The sequence below is a fragment of the Musca domestica genome, unplaced genomic scaffold (assembly GCF_030504385.1).
Source record: "Musca domestica strain aabys unplaced genomic scaffold, Musca_domestica.polishedcontigs.V.1.1 10, whole genome shotgun sequence".
Taxonomy (NCBI): Eukaryota; Metazoa; Arthropoda; class Insecta; order Diptera; family Muscidae; genus Musca; species Musca domestica.
The window spans coordinates 1,537,649-1,560,423 of NW_026712115.1; the positions used below are offsets into that span (position 1 = coordinate 1,537,649).

The 22,775-nt window shown below is 34.6% G+C and overlaps 1 protein-coding gene across 1 annotated transcript; it reads left to right on the forward strand.

Annotated features, from left to right (window-relative positions):
- Positions 1-1,969: 1,969 nt before the first annotated feature.
- On the forward strand, positions 1,970-21,900 carry LOC101887999 (uncharacterized). The gene is made up of 4 exons (XM_005178320.4): positions 1,970-2,909; positions 8,014-8,093; positions 8,176-8,344; positions 21,395-21,900. The coding sequence occupies exons 1-4, from the start codon at positions 2,651-2,653 to the stop codon at positions 21,517-21,519; spliced, it is 633 nt and encodes a 210-aa protein (XP_005178377.1). The 5' UTR covers positions 1,970-2,650; the 3' UTR covers positions 21,520-21,900.
- Positions 21,901-22,775: the final 875 nt, after the last annotated feature.

The window sequence follows — 22,775 nt, forward strand, 5'->3', positions numbered from 1 at the left end:
CACAATTAACTTGGTGCACCAAATGGGTAATACAAGCCCCAATTGAAAAGGACCAAATGCATTGTCAAATTTAGTAGAAATCGATTCAGAGAAGGATATTCCTCTTATATATTAGTTCCTTTAGACTTTAAACTATAACTATAATCAAAGTTGGTATGATTTAATTATCACAAATTCCCCATAAAAATTTGTATTTGTTATATGAAGCTCTGCTGAATATGCAAAGTGGTGTAGGGTATCACCGACCGACATTAAGACTTTCTTTACTGGTCTTTTTAAATTTTGTAAGTTCCTTCCAAATGTTGATCAGTATTGAAGTTTTTTTTCCTTAAAATAAACATATTTTTCAGGCCACGGCATCAATAACCTAAAAGACCTCTTTAATGACTCAGCTGAGGGTTAATTTTCCGGATTTTTTCCAGAAGACACTGTATATTTAAATGCATTGATTAAAAGAAATTTAACTTTTAATGTTTTAAAAAAACATTTTGTTGCAAAATAGTTAGGTTTAATCCCATTATTATTGTTTTTATAAAAACAATGTTTTTATAAGGTTTATTGTTAAAAACAAGTAAAAAAAAACTAAGTTCGGCCGGGCCGAACTTTGAATACCCTCCCCCATTTGGGACCAATTAGGAACCGAATATCAGGGCTTACCGTTATATTGGAGCTATGCCAAAACGTGGACCTATACGTACAATGTTTCGCCACATGAGCTAGAACCCATTATGACCTACAAATACCAATTTTTAGACAAATTCGTGGAAAAATGTGGCAAAAATCATCAAAATACAGAATAACGGGAGGAACCGTTATATCCAACCCGTGGAACTATATAGATAATTCTCTTCCAGAAAATAAAGTACTCACAATTCCGTTGGAAAATGTGGCTAAAATCATCTAAATGTCGAATATCGGGGGGGTAACGTTATATGGGGACTATACGATATCGTAAACCGATATATCCCATCTTCGAACTTGATCTGCCTGCCGACAAAAGACAGATCTGTGCAAAATGTTAGCTTCTTATCTTTATTCGTTTTGACTGTAGCGTGATTACAACAGACGGACGGACAAAGAAATTTAGAAAATTGCCCTGATCAAGAATATATATATTTTAATGGGTCTAAAATTATTATTTCGATGAGTTACAAACGGAATGACGAACTGAATATATCCTCCATACTATGTATGGTGGAGGGTATAAAAAATTAAAAATAGAAGGAACTTCCCGGGACTATTTACGTTTTTTCCCGTATAAACTTTGAAAACGTCGATACACGTATCTAATATTTTTAGCTCTGCTTTCATTAACTGTTCCAATTTTTCTGTAATTTTTAAAAAGAAAATTGCATTTTGTGGCTATGTGTAATCATAAAAAACTAGCAAGTTTCGAAAGTTATCTCTAAAATATTCTAGGCAATTGCCACAATTATTTTTAGATCAGTAGGCCTAGATGGTCGAAATCCTGTAGAAAACAACAAAAAAGCATCGAATCCAAATATAAACTTCTTGCTACAATGACTAATCAAAAATGTTCTTCCATGTGTTTTACATCTGCCCCCAAAATATCACCACACGAATTTGAAAAAAATCCAATTAAATACAATTTCCGAATATGTCACTTTCAAGATTTTTCCGCAAAAAAAAAAACAAATGTTTCGAACTTATGGAGCTAATCCCGACATTCTAAGATAATTTCAACTCAATGACATTTGGGCCCAGCCGAAATACACCCCACCCTCCCCTTAAAAACCAAATAAAAGATAAAACAAAAAAATAATTATACCGAATTAATGACATATTGTCGTAGTCTGTAGCTTTTTTCGGGTTATTTGTTTGTTTGTTTATTTAGAGATTTCCTCAGCCCACAAGTGTGTGTGTGTGAGGGGGGTGGTTGGTAGGCGTCTGTGTTGACATAGTTCGCGGTCTTGTTTTCTTCGCATCGAAAGTGAAAATTTTTATCTTTTCAAGAGCCTACATCAAATTCTCGCGCCCTACAACGCGACATCAACTGAAACGAGACAAATTAAATTTGAGCATTTGTCGGAAAGATAATAATGTATCGCTTGTCGCAGCGGCGTTACTCAGTCGCTACCGACCCAACGCCCGCCCGTCCAACTCAAAATAAAATGAGTAATTAAATGAAAAAGATGCAAAAACTTAACAACAACAAAACAAACTATTTATGATATGCTGCTGACATCTTCAGCGGATGTCAGCACTGCCGTCGACGTCGCCACCGATGTTGTTGTAGCAGCAATGCTGCCGTTGCTGCTGCCATCATTGCTGCCGGCTAATCATTTGCAATCTGAGTTTGCTCTTCAGTCAATGTTTGCCAGTCGACATTTTCGCGTGACACCCAGAAAACTTAAAAAAGCATTGTTTTAACGCGTGCCGTCGTAGACCAGGAAAGAAACAGAAAACAAAAACAAAATAACGCAAACAAAATATTTATTTGTGTGTGAATAAAAATTTGCTAATTAAAAAATCGCCAAAAGAACGCCCGCACGTCACACCACCCCACTGTTCCACATAAATTTACATTTTCGGTTCGCTGCTTTAGTTAGCACTTCATTATATTTACACTGCAAACAAAAACTGTGGTGTCATCTTCATTTTGGCTTGTGTTTTTCTCTGCTTCGTGACAATGAGAAAAGTTTTCGGTTTACCTTTGAAAACTGCCGCCATTGTGGTCGGCTCCCTGTCGGTGTTGTTGTTTTTGTATGCCAGCATTCACACCACCTATAATTTGGTGCAATTTATGACACAGGAAAAAGTCACAAATTCGGTGTGGATCATTGACCCGGATACAGGTGAAATAAGTCATCGTACAGTGGCCGATACGAAACTAGATACAAACAGTCCCAAGGCCCAGTACACGGGATGGATAATGGATACAGATACAGGTGAGAAGTGAGAGAAAAGAGGGAGGTAGGCATTGAAGAACGGAGGGCGTAATTGATAACTACTTTTATAAGCATTGTAAGATTTTTAGAGAACCAAACATGTACTGTAAAAAATCGATAGGAAATTCGTAGAAATGAATCAGATTATAAGTGAAGAGATTAATTTCCTTTGAAAATTTGTCCTTCCTTCTGTCCATATATTTTTATAAGCATAGTACAGGTCACATGATGGTTCCGAAAACGATTTTCCTGGTGAAAACTCTCGATTTTTTCGATTTCTATGCGGGATTCATGCATATGCATTTCATACTTCTTTGTTAGAGAGGATGCATTGCTTCCTTTAAATAAACGGTTTAAAAAATTATCGCAAAGTTTAGGCAAAATGAGATATTTGAAATTTCTGTTGTCCGTCCAGAGACTCACATTACAATTTGATCTACAATATTTTTATACCTTCTACCATATTTGGAGGGTATATTAGTTTTGTCATTCCGTTTGTAACTCTTCGAAATTCTTATGTCAGACCCAAAAAAGTATACCTATTTTTCATCAGCATAAAATTCTAAGTCGGTTTAGCGATATTCGTCTGTTCTTCGTTCTGTCGGTCTGTCAGTCCATCTGTTGTAATCACGCCATCTTTCGAACAAATTGAGATAGAAGGCTAAAGTTTTGCACACATGTGTATGTTGTCAGAAGGTACGTTATGTCAGTTCATGTTTTCCTGTATATTCGGTATTTTGACGATTCACACAACACATTTTCTAACTTTCAAAATTCGGTACTTAAAGTTCCTAACGGCTCACATTTTCTTACAGCCCCTATACAACGGGACCTACCGAAATTCAGTATTTGGACGATTTAAACAAAATTTTCAAGCGGATTTGTTGAAAATTATTACCCATATAGGTTCACATTTTGTTATTCTTATTATATGTAGACCACCGCTCGTGTTTCAGTACTTCCCTATATTTGGTATTCTGCGGATTAAGGCCACATTTTTCAGGGGAATCATATGAAATTCGGTATGTAGAGTTTGTGATTTTTTCTTTATTCTGTAGATTGCTGAAATAGGCCCATTATTTCTTGTATCACTTATAAGGAGGTAACTTCGAATATTTGGTAATTTCAGCAGGTCTTTTCATACCTCACACCACATAGAGGTAGGGGTATTAGGGTTTTTGTGCATATGCTTGTAACATGGAGCAGGAAGCGAAGTAGACCCATGGTTTTTTTTGAGGTTTTTCATAGAAACATTTTTGAGTCCATTTATGCATGTAAGTCCGTATGTCCCACCGTCTGCCCATGTATTTTTGTGAACAAACTTCAAATTCAAATAAAGGTCGCATTTATTATCCGAGTGAGAAACTTTCTAAACAACGTTTGTTTGGTCCAAAGATGACCCCATTCGAAATTGGTGAGGATCAGTTCAAATTTAGATTTAGCTCCCACATACAGGGTGATATACAAAAACTGCAACAAAGTCAAACGCCATAATTTATACATTTTTTTAAATTTTATTGAATGAAAGCAAAAAATTTCGGAAATATCATCAAATTTTTGAATAAGTTTAGATTTGTTCGAATTGGTCACCTTTGGCTCGAATTATGGCATTCAAACGTCCAGTGAAACCGTCACATGCTGTCCGAATGTTGCTCTGCGGTATTTTGGCCCATTCCCGGCGAAGCACGTGCTTGAGGTGATCGACACTTTGATATTTTTTAGTGCCAACCGTGCTTTCCAAAATACTCCAGACACAATAGTCCAACGGATTGTTAACCGGAGATTTTGGTGGCCATTATTCGCTGGAAATAAAGCGAGGAACCACATTTTGTAACCATTCCTGGGTGGCGCGTGCTGAGTGCGTTGGTGTTGAGTCATGTTGGAATGTCCAAGGTCTGCGGCCAAAATGTTTGCGTGTCCAAGGATTTAATACACCCTCCAGAATATTTTCGCCATAATATTCGGCATTTATTCTGATGCCACGGTCGATTAATACGAGCGGAGAGCGACCATCGGCTGTTCTGGTGGCCAACCGAAGCTGTACATTTTCAGCTGACCTCTTTGGCAAGTAAAGACGATCATTTTGTTTGTTTACAAACTGCTGGACAACGAATGTTTTCTCACCGTGCGGTGCAAGTTCTTGCACTTTTAGGAATTTCAATGGTTTACCCCGAGCTCATTTTTCAATATTTGCCGAATGGAGTATTGCGATATGTTCAGCTCACGAGCCATTTTTCGGCCACTTCGATACAGGCTTCGATCAAGTTGCTTCTCTATGTTTCGAACCATTTCTGCTGATGTTGCTGTTTTCTTCCGTTCACTTCCTTGACGTCGGGCTACGCTAGCAGTATCACGGTAACGAACGATGGTACAATAATATTATTTCACATAATATTTATTCACATTTAAATGCTGGAGTGCTCTAACGATAGCCACTTGTGGTTTTCCAGCCAAATATAAAGAAATCACACTATCACGCTTGAATTCCATCACGAATAACTTTTTTTCTGGAAAATTCTCACCAAAATGCTTTTGTACGCTTGTAAACAATATAATGAGCTGTCACTGGAATAATTTTACCGGTTGTCGGACGAGTGGTTGGAAATGACAGCAGTCTGAAGGTAGTTGCAGTTTTTTCATCCCACCCTGTATTCAACCTATTTCGGGTTAATTGTGCACCAAATGATTAATATCAGTCCAAATGACTTGAATTTTGGCACATCCGACCGAAATCAGTCTAGAGGCAAGTACTTAAAATTGGGAGAAAATCGGTTCTGATATAGCTATAGCTCGCATATAATTAAAGTTTAATCATTTGGACTGATATTATTATATTATTATATTATTATATTATATATATATATATATATATATATATATATATATATATATATATATATATATATATATTTATCCGATTTGTGTTTTTTTGCACCAAATGGCTAATATCAGACCCAATGGTCTGAATTTTGGCACTTCCGACGGAATTCAGCCCAGAAGCAAATACTACAACTTTCAGTGAAAATCGGTTCAGATATAGCTATAGCTCCCATATACATGTTTCATCCGATTTGTGGTTAAAGACCTTAATATACACTCAACAACAATGATATTTGTTACCGAGCGTCATATACTGCTCGAAAATACCACTGCCAAATTTTATCGAGATCGGTTCAGATTTTTATATAGCTTCAACATACATCTTCATCCGATTTTACAGTTATTGCTTACCATATATGTAATACCAGCCCAAATTGAATAGATTTTTCAATATTCATATTGAATAGATTTTTTCCGGTATATATTTTGCTCCAACATATGTTTCTTAATATAATCCTTCATTCACCGGAAATGTTTAAAATTTGGTATTTGAAGTTCACAATGGATATTACAGCCTATGACAGAAAATTTCCTGCGCAGATCCACGTCTTAGCTTTTAGCTTTAGCTACATTATTCACCGATTTTTTTTTTCAAGTATCGCATTTGAATATTGCAATGGCTTATGATAAAAGTTGCCTATGCAGGTCAATGTCGTCGTTTAACAGAATTTTTAACAGAATTTTTAACGAATTTTATTTATTTATTTATTTATTTTTTTTTTGAAAATTACCAAATGCGTTCCAAATGGTGAAGGGTACTCAAAGTTCGGCCCAGCCGAACACACAGCTTTTTTACTCCTTTTAATCCCCTACACCACAAGGTGGTCAGGGTATTATGTCTTTGTGCATTTGTTTGTAACAGGCAGAAGGAAACCAGATAGACCCATAGTTCCTTTTGATGATCTGCATAGAATCACATTCTGAGTCGATTTATGTATGTCCGTCCGTCCGTCTGTCCATGTATTTTTGTAAACAAAGTACAGGTCGCATTTATTGCCCGATGCAGATGAAATTTTGCACAGATCATTTGTTTGTCTCAAGGACCAACTCTATTGAAATTGGAAATAATCGGTCAAAATTTAGATATAGCTCCCATATATATCTTCGTCCGATTTGCCTTGTATTGTGCACCAAACGTGTAATATCAGCCCGAATTGTATGGAATTTTGCATATTCACCCAAATTAGGACTGAAAATATGTATGCCAAATTTGATCGAAATCGGTTCAGATATAGCTATAGCTCCCATATATATTGTTCATTCGATTTGTTATTTTTGTCCACCGCCGCCGTAATATGCACTCTGCAACAACAATATTTGGGGAAATATATCAAATGCAGCTCAGCAATACATTTGCTAAATTTTATCGAGATCGGTTCAGATTTGGATATAGCTCCCATATATAACTTCGTCCGATTTACCTTTTATTGTGCACCAAACGTCTAATATTTGTCCAAATGGGATGTAATTTGGCACTTACGACCGAATTGAGTCTAGAAGCTAGTATGTCAAATTTGGTGAAGATCGGTTCAGATATAGCTATAGCTTCCATATATATTATTCATCCGATTTGTTATATTTGTTACCCACAACCGTAATATGCACTCCGTAACAACGATATTCAGGGAAATATATCAAATACAGCTCAGAAATATCTTTGCCAAATTTTATCGAGATCGGTTCAGATTTGGATATAGCTCCCATATATATCTTTATCCGATTTCAAATTAATTGTACACCAACTGGGCAATACAATTCCGAATTTAAAAGATACAAATGCTTCGGCATATTTAGTCCTTTGAACTTTAAGTTATAATTATAATCATAGCGTGTATGATTGAATTCTCCCATAAAAACTTTTAATTGTTATGTGGAGCTCTACTAAATTAGCAAAGTGGTGTAGGGTATCATAAAGTCGGCCCCGCCCGATTTTAAGACTTTCTTTACTGGTTTATTACCAAATTCGTTCCAAATGGTGGGAGACATTCAAAGTTCGGCCGATCTTAACGTTTTGTAACCTTTTTTATGCCATAACGCTTTAATTTGAAATTCGGTATCAATTTCTTAATATGTGTCCAACGTTTTCAAATAGCCTCTATTTAAAGGTACCGCCCAATGTAAGATATTATATGGTATATTGAAAAGCGTGATTATTTTGACTGTCCTTTTCGCCAGGAATAAGCAAAACATTTTCAAGAGTTTTAAATGTTTTCTATTATTTCAGCCCCATTTTATATTCTCTACGCCTGTCTGAGTTGGGCATCACTAATAGCATCAATATTTCTAATTGTTGGCGGAATGAGAGTAAGTATTTTTCCATAATACGTATTTTTTAATATTTTAAAAAAATAATAATTAAACTTTTATTTCATTTCGTATTTATTAGTATAACAACAAATTGCTACTGCCATGGCTTGTAATGGGTGTTGTCACACTGATTGCCCTAAGTCTGTGTCTAATCTACACCGTCTATTTGTTCATTATCTACAGTCTGAACGGTTGGTGCGTCGAGGCATCAATGATCATTGTGCTGGTTGCAACAATTCTAATATTGGGTAAGTGTGCCTTGAATAATAAAATATAAAAAAACATAATGAGTATATGTTCTCAGAAAATGGCATTAAGTTGAAAAAAAAAACTTATTTGATTTCAAAAAAATCGTGCAGACATTTTTATTAATAGAGTATTGCATTTGAAATAATGTGTACAGGGTGAGATAAAAAAACTGCAACAAGGTGAAACGCCATCATTTTTACATTTTTTTAAAATTTCATTGAATGAAAGCAAAAGATGCAGGAAATAGCATCAAATTTTAGAATAAATTTAGATTTGTTCGAATTGTTCAACTTTGGCACGAATTATGACCTTTAAACGCTTGCTTGAGGTGATCAAAACTTTGATATTTTTTAGTGCCAACCTTGCTTTCCGAACTACTCCAGACACAATAGTCCAACGGATTGGTATCCGGAGATTTTGGTGGCGCTGGAAATGAAGCGAGAAGAGTCCTGTTCAAGAGAATGTCCAAGGTCAGCGGCCAAAATGTTTGCGTGTCCAAGGCTTTAATACACCCTTCAGAATATCTTCACGATAATATTCGACATTTATACTGATGACACGGTCGATTAATAGGAGCGGAGAGCGACCATCGGCTGTTATGGCGGTAGCACCATCACCATGACCGGCGCTTGAGTGCTGGTGGCCAACCGAAGGTGGACATTTTCAGCTGACCTCTTTGGCAAGTAAACACGATCATTTTGTTTGTTTACAAATTGCTGGACAACGAATATTTTCTCATCGGAGAAAACCAAATTCGGCAGTTTACCACTCACGGCCCAGCGAAGCAACTCTTTAGCTCTTTTGTGTCTATGTTCTTTCTGTTGCGGTGTAAGTTCTTGCGCTGTTTGGAATTCCAATGGCTTTACCCTGCGCTCATTTTTCAATACTTGCCGAATGGAATATTGTGATATGTTCAGCTCACGGCAACTGCGACGCGGGTTTCGATCAAGTCGCTTCTTTACTTTTGACGTCGGGCTACGCTACCAATATCACGTTAGCGATAGCCACTTGTGGTTTTCAAGTTAAATATAAAGAAATCACACTATCAGGCTTGAATTGCATCATGAATAACTTTTTTTCTGAAAATTCTCACCAAAATGCTTTTGTACGCTTGTAACCAATATAATGAGCTGTCACTGGAATAATTATAAAAGCTGTCGGGCGAGTGGCTTAGAAATAACTGCAATCTGAAGTTGGCTGCAGTTTTTGCATCGCATCCTGTATATGGCTTTAGAGTAGTCACAATTTGGGAACTATACCCAACTCTGAATTGATTTTCAACAAATTTGATGGATGCTTTTGCATCTAGTACCAAATACCATTGCCGTATAGTGCATGATTATCTTAGAAAATATTAATTGGAGCAATATACATACCGAACCGAATTTCGCCAAATGGAAAAATTCGGTGGAATATGAAAAAATGTAATTTTTTAATTTAAATTTAAGTCCCTCATTCGTAATATGCCCTCCGCTACAATTATTTTTGGTTATTTGGAACAAGAGGTACAAAAGCCTCCGTCAAATTCGTTGAAAATCAATTCAGAGTTGGATATAGTTCCCGAATTGTGACTGCTCTAAAACCATGATACGCATTCAAATAAGGCTCATAGATGGTATGATCTTCTTCAAATAAACTCCCAATATAAATTCTTTTGTTACATGAGCTCTACTAAATATGCATAGACTTTTCCTTACTGGGTTTTAAGTTTTATTCTATGTTTCTGATTCAGATTGAAATTTTTATTACCCCATTTGAAAAGCTACAGAATCACCACTCATATTATCCACCGAAAATACCCGTTCACATTTTCCTTTCACCCAATACGAGTATTTCTCTGATTGAAAACTAATTTCCAAATTGTATTCCCTCAGTTGACAAACCTAATTGAGTGATTTGTTGGTTGGCTGATGAGTAAAGAATAGAACAAATAAATTTTGTTTGCACAAAAAAAAAATTCAATATGAGCAACACTTTCAATTCAGAACAAATGTGTCATCCATCAAATCTCCCCCAGATGTTCCGTTTTCAATTTTCTGCCACAACAATTATTTTTGGCAACAATTCAAATGAAACCAAAAAAAAAAAAAAAAAATAAAACTTGTGTTTGAGAAACTGTATACCAAACAAATAAATGCCACAATTGTCACAATAAAATAGGTTGATGACCATTAACAGACCTTGACACACAATTTCCATCACTTCGGAGCGATGACTGACTATATGAGCGATCATATTTGTCACATCAAATAAAAAAAGTTCCGTTTTAAATGATCAAAGCTATTAGGGGAGAGATAGTTTCTATGGCGTGTGGCCACAATCCGTTTATGCAATTAAGTAGTTAATATTTCAAATGGTTTGAATGCTCAGTTACATTAAAATATGGAAATGGATACTTTAGGCTAAAAGGTTAAAAAGTTCATTTTTTTTTTTTTTTTTTTGGAATTGAAAGCAAAAACAAAAAAAACAGTAAAGAAAGTCCTAAAGTCGGGCGGGGCCGACTTTATGATACCCTACACCACTTTGCTAATTTAGTTGAGCTCCACTTAATAATTAAAAGTTTTTATGGGAGAATTCAATCATACACCCTATGATTATAATTATAATTTAAAATTCAAAGGACTAAATATGCCGAAGCATTTCTATCTTTTAAATTCGGACTTGTATTGCCCATTTGGCGCACAATTAATTCGAAATCGGAAAAAATATATATGGGAGCTATATCCAAATCTGAACCGATCTCGATAAAATTTTGCAAAGATATTTCTGAGCTGTATTTGATATATTTCCCTGAATATCGTTGTTACGGAGTGCATATTACGGCTGTGGGTAACAAATACAACAAATCGGATGAACAATATATATGGGAGCTATAGCTATATCTGAACCGATCTTCACCATATTTGGCATACTACCTTCTAGACTCAATTCGGTCGTATGTGCAAAATTCCATCCCATTTGGGCAAATATTAGACGTTTGGTGCACAATAAAATGTAAATCGAACGAATTTGTATATGGGAGCTATATCCAAATTTGAACCGATCTCGATTAAATTTAGCAAAGTATTTCTATAGCTATATCTGAACCGATTTCGATCAAATTTGGCATACTTATTTTCAGGCCTAATTTGGTTGTATGTGTAAAATTTCATACTATTCGGACTGATATTACACGTTTGGTGCACAATAAAAGGCAAATTTGACGAAGATATATATGGGAGCTATATCTAAATTTTGACCTATTATCTCCAATTTCAATTGGGTTCGTCCTTGGGCCAAACAAATGTTGTTTGGAAAATTTCATCTCAATCGGATTATAAATGCGACCTGTATTTTGTTCACAAGAATACATGGACAGACGGACTGACATGCATAAATCGACTCAGAATGTGATTCTATGCAGATCATCAAAAGGAACTATGGGTCTATCTCGTTTCCTTTTGCTTGTTACAAACAAATGGACATAGACATAATACCCTGACCACCTTGTTGTGTAGGGTATAAACAGTAAAGAACGATCAAAAGTCGGACGTGCCGAATTTATGAAAGCCTACACCACTATACATATTTAGTAGAGCTACCCGTAAAAAATAAACGTTCATATAGGGAATTTATGTAAAGTATATGAAATATAATTATAATTTTATACGAATTGCAACTTGTATATGGTAATCCCACTCTGAATCGATTTTCATTACATTTTAGAGAGGCATTTGCGTCTCTCGACTTTGAGTTCTCCTACATTGAAACATATATATCGGACATGTAGCAAATATCTGAACCGACTGTCCCAAAAATCTCTCCATCCATTTAAAGTGATATTATAATTTTAGTGCACGTGAAATCGAATAAAGATATATATGAGAGCCATATCCAAATCTTAACTGATCTCGATAAGATTTGGTAAAGTTATTTAGAAGATTTATGTAATATTTTCCCAATATCATTGTTATGAAGCGAATAATAACAAAGGGGACAACAATACAGGGTGAGATGAAAAAATAGCAACCAACTTCAGACTGCTGTCATTTCTAAACCACTCGTCCGACAGCTATTAAAAATATTATTAATGATTATTGTCTACAAGCGTAAAAAAGAAATTTGGTGAGAATTTTCCAGAAAAAAGTTATTTGTGATGGAATTCAAGCGTGATAGTGTGATTTCTTTATATTTGGCTGGAAAACCAGAAGTGGCTATCATTAGAGCACTTCAGCATTTAAATGTGAATAAATCTTTTGTGTCTCGTACCATCGTTTGTTACCATGACACTGGTAGCGTAGTCCGACGTGAAGGAAGTGGACGGAAGAATACAGCAACATCAGCAGAATGGTTCGAAAAGTAAAGAAGCTACTTGATCGAAACCCGCGTCGCAGGTGCCCAAAAATGGCTCGTGAGCTGAACATATCACAATATTCCATTCGGCAAGTATTGAAGAATGAGCTCGGGGTAAAGCCATTGAAATTCAAAAAAGTGCAAGAACTTACACCGCAACAGAAAGAAAATAGACTCAAAAGAGCTAAAGAGTTGCTTTGCTTGGCAGAAAGTTGATAAACTGCCGAATTTGGTTTTCTCCGAAGAGAAAACATTCGTTGTCCAGCAGTTTGTAAATAAACAAAATGATCGTGTTTACTTGCCAAAGGGGTCAGCTGGAAATGTGCACCTTCAGTTGGCCACCAGAAGGGGCCGCCATAAAAGCCGATAGTCGCTCTCCGCTAGTATTAATCGACCGTGGCATCAGAATAAATTCCGACTATTGTCGCAAAAATATTCTGGATGGTGTATTAAAGCCTTGGGCACAAGAACCTTTTGGCGCCACTTAAGAATGGTTACAGAATAAGGTTCTTCGCTTCATTTCCAGCGCACAAAAATCTCCGGATACTAATCCGTTGGACTATTGTGTCTGGAGAATTTTGCAAAGCAAGGTTGGCACTAAAAAATACCAAAGTGTCGATCACCTCAAGCAAGCGCTTCGCCTGGAATGGGCCAAAATACCACAGAGCAACATTTGGGCAGTGTGTAACGATTTCATTGGCCGTTTAAAGGTCATAATTCGTGCCAAAGGTGACCAATTCGAACAAATCTAAACTTATTCTAAAATTTGATGCTATATTAATTAAAATAAAATGTAAAAATTATGGCTTTTGACTTTGTTGCAGTTTATCTCACTCTGTAGAAAATTTCTGACAATTCCGTGGAAAATACCGTTGAATACTGAATATAAGGTGGTACCGTTATATGGGTGATATACCACAATGTGAACCTTTGTAAACTATTGCAGGGTGGTTAGGAACCCGTAAATGCCTTCATTTACCAAATTCCGGACAATTTCGTTGAAAAACGTGCAGAAAGTCGTCGAAATGCTTAAAGTAAAAAGGTCCCCTTATATGGTGGCCATAAAACAATGTGGGCCACAATGTTTATACACAACGTGGACAATATGGTAAGGGAGTTAGAACACTTAACAATCTACAAATACTACGTTCCAAAAAATCTGTTGAAAAATCTTCAAATTCAATCTAAATTCAGACCCGAAACTCATGTATACCAAATTTCAGCACTCAATTTCGATTCCTTCGGAAAATACCATAGACTGATGGACAAGACTAAATCAGATTAGAATTTTACGCTAATAAATATACTTTGTTGGGTCTAACTTGATTTCTTCGATGAGTTGCAAACCATTCATGTTTTGGTGGAGGATATAATACCGTATTCACACTGAGTTGCTGGTAGAAATTGGCACTCTATTTTTCGGGTCAAACTGACTTAGTCGAATCCGCTAACATGACATATTTTCATTTTTACATATATAATAAATATTTTATTGCTCTAAGTAAAAACCCCTCAGTGTGCCTATTATTATACCCTACAACACTATGTGTTGGGGGTATTATAAGTTTGATTGGGCCAAAAATTATGTAACACCTAAAAATATTGGTTTCCCACATATACTTACATACTTATATATACTTATATACTTATATATGAATCTTTCTATCTCGCCGAGTCGATCCAGCTATGTATGTCCGTCCGTCCGTCTGTCTATGTTAATTTGTAACAAGTAAGCAAAGGCTACAGTCGAGCGGGGCCGACCGTTGAATACCCTACAACACTATAATAAACCATATAGTTTATATAGCCGAAATACTCGACAGAATTCCACTAGATATTGTGACAAATAATTAAAGAAAACCATCAGGTTTCGTTCTCTAATTTTCGAATAATAGCAACTTAAACTAATTTGCTCATTTCCAATTTATTGGTAGATGTTGCACGTAAATGATCTTCCTAGATCTGTAACCAATATTTCCCAAAGACCTATAATCTCTCAGAAGTGGCAAAAGATTAACATTTATTATTGGTTTTTGACTGAAACGCATCTATATGAGATACAGACATTCTTCAACGAAATAGTCAGAAGTGCGTCTTTCCTGTATTTGTGAATTCTCAAATTTTGTCTACAAAAGTTGTCAAACTATTTCACATATTGAATATTTCTGGATGGCCATCCGAAACTGCTTGGCTTTTGCAATGTGCGGTAACCCCCATTCAAATGTGCGTGAGGATCGGGCGATAATTACGACCTGCCGACAATTTTGCAGTTTTTTGGTCCATTTCAACCCCTAAATATATGGCGATCATCTCCAAAAAGAGTAGGCTTCTATTCTGACCCTCATCTTATCCCCATGCAAAATTTCGTAAGGATCGGACCATAAATGCGATCTGTATATGATATCCTGATATCCTAACTACTTAGTTTTGTTAGCTGTAGAAATATTACCAAATGTTTAATTCAAAATTAAAATATGCCAAAAATATGACAAAATTGAAAAAAAAAAAAAAAAATATTTATATATATATCTATATATATAAATGTAAGTTGTGTTAGTTACTACGCTTATAACTTAAGAACCGCTGGATTAATTTTAACGATTCACACAAATTCGGAGTTGTCTACTCTCCGAAAAGGATAATATCTAAAAAAATCGCGTAAAAATGTGATATATTAACATTTTCATTTTGACTTTTGAAATGTACAATAGTAATGTTTTATTTTGCATGATTTTTTTCCATTTTGACTTACTTTTTTCTAATGTACATTTGTAGTGTTTTTTTATATTTTATTTTTGAATTCGAATATTTATACCAATTTATTTAATTGACTTGATTTCTTGAGAACTGAAATTGATGGCGGGTTACATGGAAGTGTAGTAGCGAATTATGTGGTGGCGAAACGGAATAGATGATATCGAAATAATTTAACGCGGTCACACCAAAGTTAAAAGATAATTACTTTTTCTAAATCGCTGAAAAATCATGAAAAAGAGATCTCATTGCAAAAATCAAAAAAAACATTTTCAATGGAATCGAATTTTAAATTAATAGTACATTCTATTGACAAACTTTGTAAGGAAGGATCTTAAAACATTTGCTGTAAAAAATTAGCGAAAAAGTTGAAGACTTTTTCAATTTGTTATTCTTTTTTTTTGTCAATTTTTTTTCAAAATTTGTATTATCATTTTGAATTCAGTGGATTTTTTGTTAACAAAATAAAGAATAATTTTTCACTAAAAAAATTAAATAAGTGCGAAATAGGATGTTAACTGACATCTACCTTTCAACTCCAGGGCCTACATCGTGGGTTAGCTGAAAGATGCGAACACATTTAAACAAACAAAAATGACCGAAAAAGCTTAATGGGGCTCATTTCAAAGCGTGACAATGATCCGTCCAATGAGAGCTCAAAATGCAAAATTCTTTGGGAGAATAATAAGTAATATACCAATATTGAAATAAAAGGTGCAAAATAGTAGAGCGAATGGGACTTTTAGTAATAAAAGGTTTTATATCCTTCCAGAAATTCTTCCCAAACATTCAAAATACCTAAAATCACTTTTGCAGGTCTTTATATCGATCATAACTCATGGATAAGGGAACAACCCGATTTCATATTTATATAACCATCTATGATTTAAGCTATTTTTGGGGTCTTGGTCACATTTTTCATTTTTTAGCCCTTATTTGACATTTTTGTTTCTAAGGGGGTAGAGGACCTCTTCGCATAAAATTTGAAATTTTCAGAGTAGGGCCCATATTGGTCTTGACCACATTCATCAATTGATTTGGCTAAAAAATTGTATTTATGCTACCGTGGGGTCAGGAACCATCATACAGATAATTGCCACATAGGAATTTTTTAAGTAAAGTCCCCACATTGGAGTATCCCCAAGTCCACTTTCACATCTAATGTGTGGTCAGAAAAGAAAATTTTGTATTCTATTGAATTTTTAACCCCCAAGAGAATATTGGTTGGGAACGTAGATTTGGGATGTGCATCCATATGAAATAAATTGTGGAAACATGAAGAAATTACAAATATAAGAAAGTAGCACGGGACCGAATATTTGTTTAATCATCATTGAATTATCCTATGATGAAAATATGGACTTTAAGGGGTCTCCAACTTACAATTTAAATGGCAAATAAAATTAATTCCCATCTTATCATTCTGCCCTCAATTATGAGGTGGATAAAACTATTTTTACTTATTTAAATCACGCGAAATGCTATGACATGCTATATTGTTCTGCTATATTTTTGATTTGGCCTCTATTTGTCATCTTGGATTATAAGGGGTAGAAGAAAGTTTTCAATGTAGGTCGATGTTTCGGAGTAGTGCCCATATAAAGAAGGTACCTCCTAATTTAACCACATTTCAAAGAATTTGGCTAATAATGCGTATTAGGGGGGTGAAAATCTTACACTAAAATTTCAACATATCTACAAATTTTAGAATTTTTATCCATGTTATAATACCCTCTCAAGTCCACCTTTTGGCGGACAAACAGACTGACATGGTTAGGGGGACTTATGAGGACTCTAATGCACAATCTAAGTTGCTAATGGGTTTAAAAAAGTAATTAACTTTGGCTATTCTTAAATCATTCAGCCCTCAATTATGAGGTTACAAAATACAGTAAATTGCAAATTACTGCTCATTTGACTGGAAGATTTTGCTACGATTTTTACCATATTAAAAATTAATTTGATCCCTTATATGGCGATAAGATTGATATATACTTTTTAATAGATTTGTATAGCACATCCACACAGTTGAAGCCCACGGTTTAAATATTGAAGCCCACTGGTTAAAAATGGGTACAGGTATTTTAAAACACTTTAAATCGACCTGTACGTGAACACTTATATCAGTCATATCTGTGAATAATTATGCTTGGGAATATATGCATAATAGACCAAAACTACGGGCCGGCAACGCGGACCGGGCCAGCTTGTATATATATATATATATATATATATATATATATATATATATATATATATATATATATATATATATATATATATATATATATATATATATATATATATATATATATATATATATATATATATATATATATATATATATATATATATATATATATATATATATATAAATGAAAGTTGTGTTAGTTACTACGCTTATAACTTAAGAACCGCTGAACTGATTTTAATGATTCATACAAATTCGGAATTGTCTCTTATCCGAAAAGGATAATATCCAAAAAAATCGCGTAAAAATGTTATATGTTAACATTTTCATTTTGACTTTTGAAATGTACAATAGTAATGTTTTATTTTGCATGATTTGTTTTCATTTTGACTTACTTTTTTCTAATGTACATTTGTAGTGTTTTTTAAATTTTATTTTTGAATTCGAATATTGATGACTTGATTTCTTGAGAACTGAAATTGATGGCGGGTTACATCACGGAAAAAGAGATCTCATTGCAACAATTCTCAAAACGGGAAAATATCGAAAAAAAATTCCAATGGAATTGAATTTTAAAATAAAAGTACATTCTATTGACGAACTTTGTAAGGATCTTTAAACAGTTGCTGTAAAAAATCAGCGAACAAGTTGAAGATTTTTTCTATTTGTTATTCTTCTATTGTCAATTTTTTCAATTTGTAATACCATATTGAATTCAGGGGATTTTTTGTGAACAAAATAAAGAATTATTTTTCACTATATACAATTTTTCACCAACAAAATGAAATAAGTGCGAAATACGATGGTAACTGACATCTTCCTTTCAACTCCAGGGCCTACATCGTGCTTCAGCTGGAAGATGCGCAGACATTTAAACAAACAAAAATGACCGAAAAAGACTAATGGGGCTTATATCAAAGCGTGGCCCTACTTCTTTCATGTGACAATAATCCGTTCAATGAGAGCTCAAAATGCAAAAAAATTTGGGAGTATAATCAGTAAAATACCAAATATAAAGGGTGCAAAATAGTAGAGCAAATGGGATTCTTAGTAAGAAAAAGATTTCTATCCTTCTAAATATTTTTCCTGAACATTTAAGATACCTTAAATCGCTTTTGCAGGTCATGATATCGATCATAAATAACCATCGTATGATTTAAGCCATTTTTGGAGCCTTCGCCACTTTCTTCTATTTTTGGCCCTTTTTTGGCATCTTTGTTTCTAAGGGGGTAGAGAACCTCTACGCATAAAATTTTCGGAGTAGGGCCCATATTGGTCTTGACCATAAAAAATTGTATTTATGCTACCCTGGGGTAAGGAACCATCGTACAGATAATTGCCACATAGAAATTTATTCATGTAAAGTCTCCACATTGGAGTATCCCCAAGTGCACTTTCACATCTAATGTGTGGTCAGAAAAGAAAATTTTGTATTCTATTGAATTTGTAACCCCCAAGGGAATATTGGTTGGGAACGTAGATTTGGGATGTACATCTATATAAAATAAATTGTGAAAACATGAACTAATTACAAACATAAGAAAGTTGCTCGGGACCGAATATTTGTTGAATCGTCATTGAATTATACTATGATGAAAAATATGGACTTTATGGGGACTCCAATTTACAATTTAAATGACAAATAAAATTAGTTTCCATATTACGGTAATGGGTGTAAAATAGTAATTATATTTGACTATTCTGAAATTAGTCTGACCTCAATTATGAGGTGGATAAACCTATTTTTACTTATTTAAATCACGTGATTTTTTTTTCAGTTTGACATGCTATGTTGTTCTGCTATATTTTCGATTTGGCCTCTATTTGTCATCTTGGATTATAAGGGGTGAAGAAAGTTTTCAATGTAGGTCGATGTTTCGCAATTTACCATATTTCAAAGGATTTGGCTAAAAATGTATATTTGGGGGGGGGGGGGGAAATCTTACACAAAAATTTCAACATATCTACAAATTTTAGAATTTTCTCCATGTAATAGTACCCTCTCAAGTCCACCTTTTGGCGGACAAACAGGCCGACATGGTTAGGGGGACTTATGAGGACTCTAATGCACAATCTGAGGTGCTAATGGGTTTAAAAAAGTAATTAACTTTGGATATTCTTAAATCAATTAGCCCTCAATTATGAGATGTACAAAGTACAGTAAATTCCAAATTACTGCTCATTTGACTAAAAATTAAAAATCACTAAAAATCATATCTTTGAATAATTATGCTTTTACAAATATGAATAATAGACAAAAACTACGGGCCGGCAACGCGGACCGGGCCAGCTAGTATATATATATATATATATATATATATATTTTCAACACTAAAGATATGGTCTATTTTCCGCGTCGATTGGTCTATAATTGCGACCTGTATAGCTACTGCAAAATCCGAAATTTTTTCAGTATTTGGTCCATTTCATCCCCTAAACCTTTAGCGATCATCTCCAAAAGTTCTATTCTGGTCCAAGCCCCACCTACATTCTAAATTTCGTAAAGATCGGGCCATAATTGCGACCTGTAGAGTGATTACAAATTAACATGGACAGACGGACAGACGGATAGACGGACAGACGGACGGACGGACATACATAGCTAGATCGATTCAGCTCGGCGAGCTAGGAAGATCCATATATACTTTCCTATGTGGGAAACCAATATTTCGTGGTGTTACATAATTTTTGGCCCAATCAAACTTATAATACCCCAACACATAGTGTTGTAGGGTATAATCACTCTACAGGTCGCAATTATGGCCCGATCTTCACGAAATTTAGAATGAAGGTGGGGATAGGGCCAGAATAGAACCCTATTTCTTTTGGAGATGATCGCATAATATTTAGGGGTTGAAATGGACCAAAAACTGAAAAACTTCCTGATTTTGTAGCTGCTCTACGGATCGCAATTATAGACCAATCGACGCGGAAGTTAGCATGGTAATAGAGCTTAGACTTGGGCAGAAGCCTTCCAAGTTTGATGGTCATCGGGTAGTATTTAGTGGGTGAAATAGGCCACAACATTTGTGCTAATAAAAGTCACATTTTCCATTAAAGCGCGATTATTTTTAATCCCGGCAAAATCACAAATAAACGAACAGGTCAATTCTGACCGTTACGTAGATGCCGATAGTAAATATATATAGCGAAATATATACAATGTATATATACAAAGGAAGGGGATGTTAGTTAGAATGCTTATATCACAAGAATGGCTGTACCGATTTTGACAAATTTTGTCAATTCAGAATGCCCTCTTGTCATAAAAGTATTAAATCTAAAAATCGCAGAAAAATATGCCAATAATGATGTTAATATAGATTTTGTAGTATTTTGTGACATTTTTTTATTTTTTCATATTTTTTATCACATGCGATTTTTTTCAATAATTGAAGTAAACATTTTGTAATATTTTTTCACCTTACAACACAGGTTGGGATTATTATATACAGATTGCAATTATCGTCCGATCCTCACGAAAATTTTCAAAGGGTAGGGTTGGGCTCAGAAGTGCTAGGCCAATTTTTTTCAAAGATGTCCGCAATATATTTAGGGGTTGAAATGGACCAATTAAAAATGTGATTTTGCAGCCGTTATAAAGTTCACAAATAGAAACTAAAGGACACGAAATATCGTACAAAGTTAGAGTTTAGGACAGCGGGTAGATGGACCACTACCAGCACCAGCACGACTATAGCCTTTGCTTACTTGTATATACATAAATATTAATTTCTTTAATAACATTAATGAACATATTATTTTTTTACAGCTTTGAAAATCTACATATGGCGTGGCGTACAACTTTTCTACATGGAACTCATGGACGGCAACGAAAGGCGCAAAATGTTACCCACAACTGTTCCGTTGTACTCTCAAGATGAGTTTTTCTATTGAAGCAATTCGTTAAATCATACAAAGACTGGCCATATGGTTTTCTAGTTCCCCTTGAAGGTGTAATTTGAAGATATCCGATCCGATTTTCTCATTTAATCACCATATTGGAATGTCGAGTGGCAAACATTTAACGTTTGACGTTATTCAAATTATAAACTGTTTTATGTTTTATGAATTAGTATTAAAAAAAGTTTAGATTAATTAGTTTAGTGCAATAAAAATAAAGAGAAACATTTGAATATAAAAATTCATAATGACAACAAGAGACCCTCCACCGATGCCTTCCTTTATCATCATCAACAGCGGACGCCCACGAGATCGTGTCATTGTCAAAATATTTTAATAGCCAAGAGTGACAGCTATAAAGAAATATATGTGAAATAAATGGAAATGAATATATTCATGTTTCGCGTTTAATGTGCAGTTTGCAGATAATTATTTAAGTGTGCGTTTATTGGGGTGGATCGAATTAAGACGAATAATATGCAAGAAAATGCAGCACAACTGTAATTTATGAGACTCTCTACTTTATAAGGCAATGAGAAATGGAATGGAAGTCAATATGTCTGCTGAAATCAAGATACAGTCATATCAATTGACGTAGAACTTTAAAATTTGACGGAATTTTTTTTGTTGCGTCTAGAATGGTTGGTAAATAAAATTTCCATCGGTGCCACAAAAAAAACCAGTAAAACACTTTGCTAAATTAGTAGAGCTGCGCATATAAATTACAAGTTTTTATGGGAGAATTTAATCATACACGCTATGATTATAAATATAATTTAAAGTTCAAAGGACTAAATACGCCGAAGCATTTGTATATTTTAAATTCGGACTTGTATTGCCCATTTGGTGCACAATAAATTTGAGCTATTTCCAAATCGGAACCGATCTCGATAAAATTTGGGAAAGATATTTCTGAGCTGTATTTGATAAATTTCCCTGAATATCGTTGTTACGGAGTGCATATTACGGCTGTGGCTAACAAATATGACAAATCATGCCAAATTTCATCCAATTTGGGCAAATATTAGACGTTTGGTGCACAATCAAAGGTAAACGGACGAAGTTATATATGGGAGCTATACCCAAATCTGAACCGATCTCGATAAAATTTAGCAAATGTATTTCTGAGCTGCATTTGATATATTTCCCAAATATTGTTGTTACAGAGTGAATATTACGGCTGCGGAGGACAAAAATAGCAAATCGAATGAACAATATATATGGGAACTATAGCCATATCTGAACCGATT

Bases quoted from the DNA above. Each gene is read 5' to 3' on its own strand.
- LOC101887999 (XM_005178320.4), top strand. From the start codon at position 2,651: ATGAGAAAAGTTTTCGGTTTACCTTTGAAAACTGCCGCCATTGTGGTC. The intron at 2,910-8,013 runs GTGAGAAGTGAG...CTATTATTTCAG, and splicing joins GATAATGGATACAGATACAG to CCCCATTTTATATTCTCTAC. The intron at 8,345-21,394 runs GTAAGTGTGCCT...ATTTTTTTACAG, and splicing joins TGCAACAATTCTAATATTGG to CTTTGAAAATCTACATATGG.